The sequence below is a fragment of the Cyprinodon variegatus genome, unplaced genomic scaffold (genome assembly GCF_000732505.1).
Source record: "Cyprinodon variegatus isolate N-32 unplaced genomic scaffold, C_variegatus-1.0 Scaffold522, whole genome shotgun sequence".
NCBI classification, from domain to species: Eukaryota; Metazoa; Chordata; class Actinopteri; order Cyprinodontiformes; family Cyprinodontidae; genus Cyprinodon; species Cyprinodon variegatus.
In genome coordinates, this window is record NW_015150975.1 from 232,453 (window position 1) to 246,209 (window position 13,757).

The following is a 13,757-nucleotide window of genomic DNA, read 5'->3' on the forward strand; positions in this document are numbered from 1 at the left end:
CCTAAAACAACCTTCAACTTTAAATTATAAGTAAGCCTTACCACCAACCTAGCTTAGTTTGGCTGTCAGAGGTTGAGTGGCTAAATTCTTTCCTCTACCTACATCCTCCAGAATGTCATGTGATTCTAGATTGGAGTTCAATTAAATTCTGCTCAGTTATATTGTGCCATTTCACAACACATGTCATCTCAAGGCACTTTCCAGATACAACTGATTTAGATCATCCAGCCAGAATGTTTAAACCTCTAAGGAAAACCAGCTGATTGCATCCAGTGATCGCCTTTGTTGGATTCTTTCCTGCTGCACGAGGAAGTGCTGACAGTAGACATGTGTTTGCATTGTGTCCCTTACTCTACAGCTGTGAGAACAGACTTCGGAGAAGTTACAGATTAGGGGTCTGCAACCTGTGTCTCTGGAGATACAAGTGTCTCTTTGGATCATCCACAGTGGCTCTTAATTTCAGAATATAACAAAATAAAAAATGTTTTTAAATGATAAATACTCCAAGTTCACATTTTTTTCTTTAATGAATACATGAATTTATACAAGATACATTAAAACATCAAAGGTAAGGTAATGAGTTTTTAAAAGGGAATAACAGATTATTCTGAGTTTTCTGGTGATAGCTGCCCATAAGATAGTCCCCTTTAAAATATCAATGGAAAGTTTAGAGCAGTGGCTGTTTTTCAGACATAAGATTAAGGAAATCTAAAAATCAATCAGCGTACCACTACTTTCTACTTTTATGGTCTAATTCTCTTGCATTATGTTGGAAACAATATCCTCTTTTTTCAGCTTTTATCATCATTACATTGTCACAAGTACAGAGCAACGGAATTCATTGATAATAACTGAACTTTATTGATCTCACATTGGAGAAATGTACCTCCTCATGTAACACATTGATCGGCACCCGGGAAGCAGTGTGGGGTTAAGGGTCTTTTGTTTAGGTGTGGCAGTCTGTACAAGTTGGGCTTGAACTCAATACCTCAGGATTCCAAGCTCTACGCCCTAACCACCAAGCCACCACTCGCTTTTTGATACACGACTTCCGACAAGTATAAACATCACAAAGAAGAAGTCTAATCCTTTTTGTGCCAAAAAATGTTTTTGCTTTTTTAAACTTAAACAAAAAATAAAACATCCATCAATCCATTTATTGTCACGCTTATCCCAAGTGGGGTCGTGAGGGTTGCTGGTTCCTATCTCCTACTGTCTACGGGCGAGAGGCGAGGTAAACCCTGGACATGTCGCCAGTCCATTGCAGAAAATAAAACATTAATCCCTAAAAAAATAAACAAAATATTTTTCTTTGCATAAATGTTTATCAAAATTATGTTATCTTTTATTCAGAACATAATAAAATTTGTGACACTAAGTATTTTTTTTTTTATCAGCTAGACTGAGGAAAGCCTTTTGCATTGTGAAGGTTCCAGACCCCAAATATGGATCAATCTATTGGACGCTTTTACTATTAACATTGATTAGGTTTCTATTGCGATATATATATATATATAAATATTGATATTGTTTTATTACACTGCCTCTAACCTGGAGAAATGAGAAATTATTGATATAGATAACCTGTCTCTCTCAAAAGTATGACATTGCCTAAGGGGGGATTTGAACTTATCAAATCCCATTCTTCCACATTCGGTGCTAGCTTTAAGATCACAGCTGTTTACGTTTAACAAAAATAAATAAAAAAAAAATAAAAAAAGAAGCTTTGTATGTGGAAAACAAGTACATGGTGACAGTGCTGGCATTTTGTGACTCTCTGCTAATTTGGCGAAGCGTTGAAAGCAGTTAGAGGTTTTCTGTTGAATGTACCACAAATTAGTTTCTGTTGGTTGTTGTTTTCTCGTCAGTCGGAGCAATGGTTGCCAGTCTTTGGACCATGAAGAAAAATACGGCTGTACAGTAGGTGTTTAATGGTAATTAAAGAATAGTTTAGTAAAGATTGAATGGATTTGCTCATATTTTGTTCAAATACATACATCTATAACTAGATTTTTTCGTGCAGAACTGAGTTTTTTTTTTAGTTACTGGTTTACTACCTTAATGACAATCTCTTACATCTCGTTTACAATTTCAAACACAAAAGCGGTACGATGAAGGATCAGGGCAAGACCAAAAAACAAATATAAATAACGAGAATAAAGTCATAGAAATTATAAATTTATTATCGTAATATTACCAGAATAAATAATGAATAATGTTATGAGAATAATGTCATGATGTAATAAAGTTGTCAGATTATTAGTCCTTTCAGAAGCAAAATCTTCAAACAATATCTGAGAGCAAAACCCAACTACCATTTACAAACATACTAATAATTTGATGGTAATGGGTTAAAAAGATTTAACATTTCCTTATTTGTTAAACTAAGTATAACTTCACCAGATTCTCAACAGTCCTAATTTTATTGCATGGGATGACAGAGCAAGAGTTCTCATTGAATAATATTGGCTTTATTCTTTTAATATTAAGACTTTAATCTTACAATATTGCAACATTAATTTGGTAATATACGGTAATGGCTTCAATCTCGTAATATTACGAATTTAATATTGTAATATTATGACACTTTATTCTCGTATTTTTACGACTTTATAATGTTATGTCTTTATTTTTGTAATATAATAACTTTATCTAATAATATTACAGCCTTTCAAAAGCAAAATTCTATTTAGTCTGACCCTAATACTCCATCGTAATTTTTGGCATTAGATCTATAAATCTAGAAAATATGAAAAGAGGCAAACGCATGTAGATATTTGACCATGGCAAGACTAGCAGAATAGTTTTTTCCATAAAGAGTTGAAACTTACATTTTGTAAAGGGATGTCCTAATCTGATATTATCACCGGAAATTTGTCTTATATGAATAAAAAAATGAATATGGTATTATATATGAGAAACACTCCACTTCCATTTAAAGGTTATTTAACCCCATGGTTTGTAATACATGTGTACTTTGTTCTTATTAGTCTAAAGGACTAATGTCTCAGCATGATCTGGAAAAACTAATCCATGCGTTTATTTTTAGTCGAAATGATTACTGCCACGGTGTTTTCACAGGTCTGCCTAAAAAGTGGATCAGACAGCTGCAGCTGATCCAGAACGCTGCTGCCCGTGTCCTCACTAAGACTAAGAAAGTAGAGCACATCACCCCAGTTCTAAAGTCCTTACACTGGCTCCCTGTATCTCAGACTTTAAAATACTTCTGTTAGTCTATAAATCTCTGAATGGCTTAGCACCTAAATACATCACAGACTTGCTATCAGTGTATCAACCCTCCAGACCACTCAGGTCTTCTGGCTCCAGCCTGCTCTGCATACCTAGAACCAGAACTAAACATGGAGAAGCAGCATTTAGTTCCTATGCTCCACTTATCTGGAACAAACTTCCAGAAAACTGTAAAAGTGCGGAAAGCCTGAGTTCCTTTAAATCAAGACTAAAAACACATTTGTTTAGGATTGCCGTCGACTGTTCTAGTTAAACAGTTCAACTAAAACATATTTTCTTTAGTCCAACTGTTTTTAATATTCTTTTTTGTTTCTGCATTTTTTATTTTATTTCATTTATTTTTTTATTTTTTCCTACTTGCTTTGATTCGGTTTTATCTTGCTGTATTTTAATCATGTAAAGCACTTTGCATTGTCTTTGTACTGAATTGTGCTATACAATACATTTGCCTTGCCTTGCCTTATACCCAATGTTGATTATTGTTCTCTATTTGGATAATATCCCTTGATCAATGATAAAATTATCCATCATCATTGTATTTTTGCTTTCTAAAGTGTTGACTCTGAATTCTTTACATCATTTTTAGATGACACATCACCAAGGAGACGAGCCTACAGCACTAACCAACTAATGGACTACAACCCAGGGAAGAAAACCTTCACTCTCAGTGACCCTAACTCTGTGGTGCCCAAGAATCCTCTGAGAAGGAGTAAAGTCCAGGAGCTGACAGGCCAGATGAGCCCCGAGCATGAAGTGCAATGGAAGAACGACTACCAGGTAAGATTACGCTGCAAAATTACCATTAGGGCGACTGTGGCGTCGGATGTAGGAGTTTGCCCTGAAATCGAAGGATTGACGGTTCGGTGTCGTTGTGTCCTTGGGCAAGACACTTCACCTGCATTGTCTACTGATGGTGGTCAGAGGGCCCGGTGGCGCCAGTGTACGGCAGCGTCGCTTCTGTCAGTGAGCCCCAGGGGAGCTATGGTTACAATGTAGCTTTCCACCATCAGTGTGTGAGTGTGTGTGTGAATGGGTGAATGACTGAATGTAGTGTAAAGCGCTTTGGTCAAGTCTCCTGACTTGAAAAAGTGCTATATAAGTACAGGCCATTTACTATTAAAATTTATTTTTATTCCCTTACATAATATACCAACCAATTTTCCTCAATGTGATTTTAATTTAGCACATGCTGCTTGTTCGAGGTTCCTGCCACCAATACAAAAAAACAAAGTACTAGCATATAATTAAGGCAGCAGCATGTGGATTTATCTAATGAGGGAGTTGTCTAACTGTCAAGTAGAAAATGATATTTGAATCCAGAATGAGTTGGCAGCTACAAAAGCTACCTGACCCATGTCTGGATTGGAGTATAATCAAGAAGAGACTAATGTGTCCTGCTCTGTAATTAAGGGCAAAATTAATGAATCACAATTAGGTTTGAAAACTCAGGAAGAAATTTGCCGTGACTAAACAGAAATAAAAGGAGGAAACCGTGTCTCCTCTGGTAAATCCGGCTGAAGAACCCCGTCTAAGCTGGACTTAATGAATACATATAGCAAATGTCTAATTTAATTAAAATGAGATTCATGAGACATAGAACTCTTGGGGCATTGAACTTGTCAACAGGATAAATATCCCTCCTGAAAACGTCTGTTTCTCCAATATGGGTTTTGGAACACACTTTTGCACCGTGGATATTTTGGTAATCAGAAAAAAACAAGAAAATATAAAATACTGTGCAAATCCCAATGAAATGTTTTACATTTGGAAGTGATGCGATAAACGGAAACAAAACTGGTGCATAACTGTTAAGCAGAAGGAAAGTCTTCTGGGCATGTCTCTGCTATAGTTTCACATCTGCTGACAATAATTTTGTCCTATTCTTCTTTGCAAAGTAGTTCAGGCTCATGTGTACAGAGACTGTCTACCTTCTCTATGATTCCTAATGATACTTTGTACTTTTAAAGAGTAACACACATGCTGAAAGGTGAACCTCTACCCAAGTCTTAGGTCTTTGACCAAAAGAAAGATTGAATTAATTCCTCTTTACTCTTTATACCTGAAAAAAAACAACAAAAAGGTGCCTTTGAAAGTCTGTTATAATTTCCTTTAAAAAAACTTAGTTTAGTTATATGGGTTATAAATATATAAAAAAACATGTTAACTTAATTTTCATTACAAAATACCTTACCGCCTCAGTTTTCCCTGATTTTGGCTCTGCACCCCCCAGAACTAAATGTTTAAATTGGTACTTCATAAACATGAAAATGGCTGCAAAAAGATCCACAATATTACAACTGTACAACTCTGACCCTGAGTCAGACCCAGAGGTTGAAAAAGTGGAGCCTCTTGGGCAGCTGGATTGGGGAATAAAACGAAAACAGACAGACCCCTTTCCAATTTTATAAAACAGAAGGAGTATGGTATGAAAGCGATCGTTACCATATTTCAAATGAAAAAGCATTTCCAGAAATGCTTTTTTCATTTTAAGAATGTGGCTGTATTACTAGACACATAAATAAAATTAGCAATCAATCATCCTATTTGCGTTTGCATTTTCTTCTTCAAGACTGCACTATGGAGGACTGACTCTGACATATAAAAATAAATACAGAAATAAATAAATGCTCAATAAATAAATAAGAATACAATTAATTGCCACTAAAAATACAAAAAACAAAAAAGCAATGTCCGCTGTGTTTTCTCCTTGATTATGGCATAAAATGTGCAGTCTTAAAAAAGAAAATACAAATGCAAATAGGATGATTGATTACTAATTTCATTTATGAGTCAAATAATGCAGCCACATTCTTAAAATGAAAAAGCATTTCTGGAAATGCTTTTTCATTTTCAAATTTTACATTTCAAATTGAATTTTGGTTTGTATTTGCTGGGCTACATTTTGAACAATAAATCTCAAATTACTTTTTTCTTTTCCATTTTAATTAAGTAAAATGATGAGCAGTCTTGAAGAAGAAAATTAAAATGCAAACAAGATGATTGATTACTAATTTCATTTATGAGTCAAACAATGCAGCCACATTCTTAAAATGAAAAAGCATTTCTGAAAATGCTTTTTCATTTGAAATACTGTATGGTAACGATTCGCTTCCATAGTATGGAAGAACAGCAAACCTACCAAAACTTTAACACTGAGAAAGGAGAGCACCAGTCAAAGAAAAAAAAAGGCCAAGAGTTCTGTGACTATGGGGGAATCTGTTTATATGGTACTTATAAGGTGGTAAGAAGGAAATAAATCTGTCGGAAGTTTGCCACAAGCCATGTAAGAGACATAACTAATGCAGAAGAAGAAACTCTAGCTAGATAAGATCCAGCTTAAATTCTTTCTTCTGCACTATACGTGGTAAAAAGCTAACTCCATACTCCTACCTGAACACTCCATCTGCAATGTGAAGCATGGTGAGGGCTGCATAATACTGTGGGAATGCTGTTAAAACTCTTCATCCACTCGAACTCAGCTTTAGCTTTTTAGCAAAGATGAATAGGCAAAACCGAATTATTGCAAGCAAAAAAACATGTTCTGCAAATTGATATTTGACAATACACACAATCTAGAAAATAAACTTTTAAAATGGTTGTGCGAGTAACTTTGGTGTTCTTATATTTTGTTATATATTTCTTGCATTTTTTATTTTTATTTTCTCTAATCACATTGTTTTCACTTCAAGTTCAATATAAACATTAATTCTTGACATGCAGATCGACCAGTACAATTGTTGCTAATTTACATGCAGCCCAGTCTTTGTTTCTCCCTCCAGAGCCCGCCTCCAGAATATAAGACAATGAGATCCATAAAACGCAATTTGCAAAGAATGTAATTTCTGAATCTCAGTCTGAAAACACAGAAACCTGAAAAAAGGAAAATATATCTAAATATATTTTGAAGAAATCTGCAATAAAAGGCTTTTTGAAAAAATTAAATATAAAAAAAAATAATCTGAGAAAATAGCAAAGTTAATCTCTAAACCTTTGTTTGATTTGAAGTTTTATTTCTAGGAATCAACACTATTGCTTCCTTCCATCTATCACCGCAACCCCCATCCCCATACAGGGGAACAGAACATATCGCCTGGTTAGCAAGGCCAATATCTCCCCCTGATGACCCCCCTTTCAGAGGCATAGACAGGTATTGGATATTGCAGGCTAACAAAGAACCGAAAATGACCCCCATTCCTAAGGGGCGGACCCGTTTTCTTTTTCTTTCAAGGCTTTGTTTTTGGTCCACTCTATAAATCCTCGAACTCAGTAGTATTTGTGAAAGTTTGAATTGAAAAAGTTTCCTGAATGGGAAGCTAAATGTCTTCAAACTTGGAATCAAAGTCCAATGGATTGTTTTTTTTTTTTACTTTATTGGAATGACTATGACCTGGATGACTGAGAATCTTCATCAGAATTTCTGGATTGCATTTTTTTTCATTTGAGTTAACAAAATGTGTGCTTTTTTCCATTTAGAACAATATGTTTTTTGCTCATGATAATAATAAAACCAAATTCCCTCCAAACAAAATGCTCTGCTTGTAGATGTGCAATGCAAAATGAGTGCTACCCCTTCAGCAGCAGAATTAAGTAAACCTACAACATATATACATTGGGGTTTAGAACTAGTGGACATAACAATTTTTACCTGTGAAAATAAAACAAAACATATTCTTATTGTTCAAGGTCATAATTTTATATTTTGTTGTTTTTTTATCATATAACATCCTTACAAGAATAATTAAAAATTGTGGTGTAACAGAACAAAATCAGAAAAAAATTGTAATTACTATTAATAGTTTTGCAAGGGATGTAAACACTGCCTCTAATTTGGGTCTCTGAGTAATGGGTATACGTTTTGTTGTACCTCTTCCATTATTAAAATGATAAACAGCCTCCCTCTCTAACATCCCAGCTTTTGTGAGCAAACAGAAACGACCAGAATAACAATTAGCTAATGTTGTAATACACTTTAACAAACCAATATAGGTACCTGGACTTTATGGTTTTATCTTTATGGTTTTAGCCACAGCTGGCCACGTCGTTCAGAGGGCGACCAGCCAGCTGTCCCAAACCGTCTCCTCAGCAGGAGCTGCCTCCACAGCAGGAAGAAAGCTCTGAGCTTCATCCCCAACCACAGCTACAGGATGGACCTCAGCCAAGCGACAGCAGAGGGGCGCCTGTCGCTCGCCCCCCTGCTGGGGATGAAGGGTCCAGATCGTCCACTGACAGCCCCTCTGTTGGCAGCGTTGGCGACACAGGTGAGAACACAAGGACAGCCTTTCTGGATTAATCAGTTAGTTCTCATTATTTCAAACAATTGACGAAAAAACACAAATTTTAATCAAGGACTCATCTCTATAAAAGGTAAGCGTCTGTCATTTTAGGACAGCATTTACAGACATCTATATAGTGACAATTTATTAGTTGACATAGACAGTGGCAGTTGGTAAATGAACTTTCTGTCCAACTCCTTGAGGGGACTGTGACGGGGAAAAAAGGTCAGCCGTCCTTTACACCTTAAATTCAATTTGCATGGCCAGGCAATGAGAGAGAAGCACCCCTCTGTTGGTTTGATGTGGAAACACTGTGAAAGGTTTAAACACTGAGTGGCTGAAGTCGGTGACTGATTAACAGCCTCCGTTTCCAAACAATAGAATACAAAAATATATATATATATATTTTCTTTCATATTTACACACATATAAAGGAGTCAAAGTTGGACTGAATAGTACAAAAGTAATTATAATTGCTTTAAAGCACGACTCAAACTCAAGGCCTGCCTGCTTAATGCTTAATACAGCATTTCATCCGGCCCTCAGGAGCCAATAAAGGCAAATGTCGTAAAGTAGGGACATATATAGTAGTGGCTAAAACTCTGAAATACATTGGAGTAAAGTTATAATACCAGACCAGTGGACTCAGTGAAAGAATATAAAGAATCAAAAGTTTAATTTAAAAAATAATGTATCATAAATTTAAAAAAGTGATTGAACATCATATTAAATGTGCAGGTACTGGAAAATTTGCGATTATATAAACCTTAATTATTTTAATTTGTTCATCAGAAATTCATGAATTTGAGATTAACGTAAAGCCAGAACACTGACTTCCATCTCAGAATTATGATCTTTTTTAAAAATGTCTCAGCAAATTACTAGTTTCTCAGATAATTAGATTTAAATTCAGATTTCTAAATAAAATCACCAAAATATAATTTATTACTTCTTTCATCAGAATTCTGCCTTTAATCGTAGAATTTCATCTTACATTACAGACTATAGAGAAGAAAGAGAATTCACACTTTGATCTCACAATTCCTAATTTTTATTTTTTTGAATTCTGATTTATTTATTTTTTTTAAGATTACATTCAGAATTCAGAGAAAAAAAAAATCATTCAGAAAATTTCTTTCAATGGAGTGTTTTACTTTTTTTTCTAAACTGCCCCCAATCTTCTTCTTTAGATTATAATGTAATTCAACTAGTGATATAACCCGAAATATTTTCCCAGAGGAAGACACTGTTGATCCCCTTTTTTTTTTTGGAAATCAGAAACAAAAATATTTCTAAGACCACTGTTATTATGGAACGATGTAACTTTAACTGCAGCATATTTCAGACAAAGGTTGTCCTGTCCCAATGTTTGTGGTAAATACTGTAGAGAGGCCAAAATGAGCTTCTCTCACTGTGAAAAGCGCGTTTTGGCCTCAACCTTCTGATTTGAAGCTTGGAACCAAAAACATCTGCTCAAATCTACTTTATATTGTTATTTTTCAGCTCTAGATGATTGCCAGAAAAGATCATGGCTGTATCATTAAAGGTTTGTCTGTTACAGCTACTGTAAACTAGTCCAGTAAAGAGGTCAGGCTTATTTATTGAAATGTTTTCAATATTCGATTTTCAGGTAACTGTACAGTTTTGTTTATTTTGTGACATGAGAATATTCTGGAGTAAAGTTTAAAAAGCCTCTGACTGAAATTCTTTGACTATCTCTCTTAATAGTTAAAAGATCAGTTAACAAAAAAAACAATTTCTATATTATTAACAACTTTAATTTAGAGCATCTTCAAAGCAGTTGTACATTTTTTCACCCACTTTTACAAGAACAAGTGATGGAAAAAGTGTTGTTGGTTTGCTAAAAGATTTAAAATTGCGATGACAGAACAAAGGGACTCTAAGGTGATGGGTGTGAAGAATTAGTATTCTCAATCTGCAAATAATAGATGACATTTTGGATAAAATGTAAAAGACCAAGCAAATATTTAAATACTGTAAGATTGCAGAAATTTTAAAAACAACCTAAAATTCCCTTTTTTTTCATCACTGTAATTCTCTGATGTCTCAGATGGATATGGGCACCAACTGTGTCAAGCAGAAACACCTCAGGAGACCCATGCCTCACATCTGGGGAGCACCAGCCACCACAAAGGGAACTGCAAAGCAGTGGTGTCAGGACTGCTGTGTGGGCAGCCGATGAAGTGGGACGTGGTCTTTGACATCGAACCCTTTTTAAGCGGCCGGGAACGAGAGGAAAAAGTCCACGAAGAGCTGTGGAATGAGACGTTTCACCACCTGGCTGGGAGTTCCATCATTCAAGACTTTGAGCACATGGCCGATAAAGAGTCTGAGATAGAGCAAGGTGAGATTAGGCAGCTGCAGAGTGGAGGAAGCCCCCTTTGAAATTAGCTTTGCAGAAACGTACTTTAGTAAATATCAAAGCATGATGTTTAACATCCCTGATAAACATATTTCTTGTTTTCATTTGATGTTTATATTCCGTATAATTCACATGTAGACATAAAAAGTAGCTAAAGAGCCACAAAAAATGACTCAATCTGTGATATATTTTCCTTTTTTGTATAATTTCAGGTTCTGGCAGGAAGTACCAGGTATACGCTATTCACACCAGCAAAGCCTGCAATATTCTTAGCAAATACACAGCATTTGTTCCCATTGACTTGGACACCAATGAGTATTTGCCAACGTGTGTTGAATGCATAAATACTGGTAAGTTACGTGCCTCAAATTTCGATTGGACAATCACTATTTATTTTTGAAAAGATAAGCATTGGTGCAGAAAATCAGGAGTGATAGCCGGTCTTTGCTTAGAGGATGGATTTTTCTTTGGCACAGGAAACTGTTTTCTTTTCCTAATTTTGCCCTGCAGGTGCAAACAGGTTTATAATGGCTTCCATTTTCTTGAAGGGTCAGGACTGAAGAGAAGCTCCAGGTCTCGATCGGGGAGCAGGAAGAACAGAGGGTACTCCATCGGGCTCGGTCGCTCCCAGTCAGGGGGCATGTCAGAGGAAGCCGAAGATATGCCTTACAGTATGCACCATTTTTATATCTCTCGTACTTTTTATCTTCATGAAAAATAAAATGCAGAAAGTGTTTTTTTCCTCATGTATGCTTGATCTGGAGCCTAACAGGATGACTCATATTAGAAAGTGTTAATAGTTTATAAACTCCTTGAAAGACATTGTAATTAATTGGGATTTTATGAGCCAGATCAACACAAAGAAATGCATCATTGTGAGGAGGCAGGGAGAAAGACATATGGTTCTGGAGACACATGTTGTCAGCAAGCTCCGTTCCCATGAGTGCCAATTGATTAGCCTGTTTAAGTGTAGATGTGTGATTAGTTAATTTAATTTTTTCTCTTATGCTTTCATATTTAAACACGAATGGTTTCCTGCTTGTAGGCCACAGACAGAAAGTATTTATTTATCAGTTTATGATCTGTGGAGTAAAAAATGAGCCCCAGGAGATGATTTGCAAGGGAGAAAAAGTTTATTCCGCTCTGCAGAGGGGAGAATGACACAGAACAGCCAAAGACAGTTCTCAGAGTGATTCTGACTAGGTCCTGCCCCACCATTGCATTATAAAGACTTCTCACACACGAACATTCAGTCTTTCCAAGAGAAACACTTCATCAAAAGACATAAATATACGTTCAGATAAACATTTCAGACAACTGTTTTCCATTCACACCAAAGACAGGACATGAGGATCTTAAACACAATAAGGACCTGTTTATCTATGTTTCCCCATTATCTAACCTAGGGAGGAAACTCCTTTTCAAACCTCCTTCCTTTCCCTACATCTCAGCATAAAGAATGGAACAATAGCCTCTCACTAATTGCTTCTATTCAGAAACAAAGAAACGGCACACTAACATTTTATCAGGCCGAGGAAGAAATATGAATCCATAGATCATTAAACGGAAAATTAAAATGTTAAATTAATTTAGATATTCCACTCCAGAGCATCACCGCTGTCACTCTCTGGTTTAGATGGGAACAGCCTCTCCTGGAGGTGGTGAACTACATCCACATGGGAACATCAAATCACCTGAAGGGGATGGCCAGTGACTGGTAGCCATGGCCATCTCTAACCCCCCCATTCATTTCTGCCCATGCTAAGTAGAAATGCATACAGTGGCAGTTCCAGACCAAATTTATTAGGAGGGGCAAGGTGTTCTTTTGGTTGTTGTTTGTTTTATAAGGGCACGAAAAAATAAAATCATTCGAGATATACAGGAAATGCATTTATTATTAAATACTGAAGTCTTCAGTAAATTGTCGAGCATATTGTAATTACAGTATATAAATGGGTGACTAACAGACCTCCTTAGACCTTGATTGAGGTGTGTTGAAGCAGAGGAACGTCTAAAACATACTGGTCATCATAAATCTCTGAGCTAATATAATAAGTGAGTTAAAGAGCAGCTCTGCAGCTGCAGGATGCAGACTCCTGATCTTGCATTTGATAGCTGTGCTCCAATCTCAATATGGGACTAAATGCAACACCTTCATTAAAAAATGACTCTTAAAGCAACACTGGAAACAAAAAAAAAAAAATGGTTACTGTGTCAATATACATCATTTTAAGAAACATGCCTGAGTCATAACAGGGGTTAGAACTAGTGTTGCGCCCATGCCATTTTTTGGCCCCGATACCGATACCCGATAACTGGCTGTGCAGTATCGGCCGATACCGATACCATAATAATGTAAAATAATTGCCATCATGGTTTGTCAAGCTGCTGCCTACCTTTGTGAAGCAGGAAAAAATCTAATACAAAGTGAATCCAGTAGAACTTTTTATTGCCTACTTGGAATGGGTGACAATAGTTGAATAAACTTATGGCTCTCAAAATGGTATCGGTGCCCTATTTGTTGGTACTCGCCGATACCGATACCACCATTTTAGTGCAGTATCGGGGCCCCGTCCGATACTGGTATCGGTATCGGCGCAACACTAGTGAGAACCAGGTCTCCAGGAGCACAGACCCCTGTTTGCCCCGTTTAGAACTGCTTATGAATGCATATGAAATTTTTAGGGTTTTTACTTGTAAGACATTTTGAAATGTGAATTTCCATCTATTTCCAAGTTATTATTTTAGTTATTTTAAAAACAAATATTTATGCACAGTTTGTGTTAATCTCTCACATGAAAATATAATAAAACTGATCACATTTGGTGTTCAGACAGTTCCAGATTTACAGC

The 13,757-nt window shown here is 36.1% G+C and overlaps 1 protein-coding gene across 1 annotated transcript in view; it reads left to right on the forward strand.

The window, feature by feature from the left end:
* The window catches only part of vwa5b1 (von Willebrand factor A domain containing 5B1), a 70,551-nt gene that overhangs the window by 41,761 nt on the left and 15,033 nt on the right, over nucleotides 1-13,757 (forward strand). Inside the window, exons 14-18 of the mRNA XM_015391036.1 lie at nucleotides 3,836-4,026; nucleotides 8,273-8,507; nucleotides 10,594-10,887; nucleotides 11,118-11,255; nucleotides 11,454-11,576. Coding sequence (XP_015246522.1) covers nucleotides 3,836-4,026; nucleotides 8,273-8,507; nucleotides 10,594-10,887; nucleotides 11,118-11,255; nucleotides 11,454-11,576 — 981 coding nt within the window. The remainder of the gene's footprint in view (nucleotides 1-3,835; nucleotides 4,027-8,272; nucleotides 8,508-10,593; nucleotides 10,888-11,117; nucleotides 11,256-11,453; nucleotides 11,577-13,757) is intronic.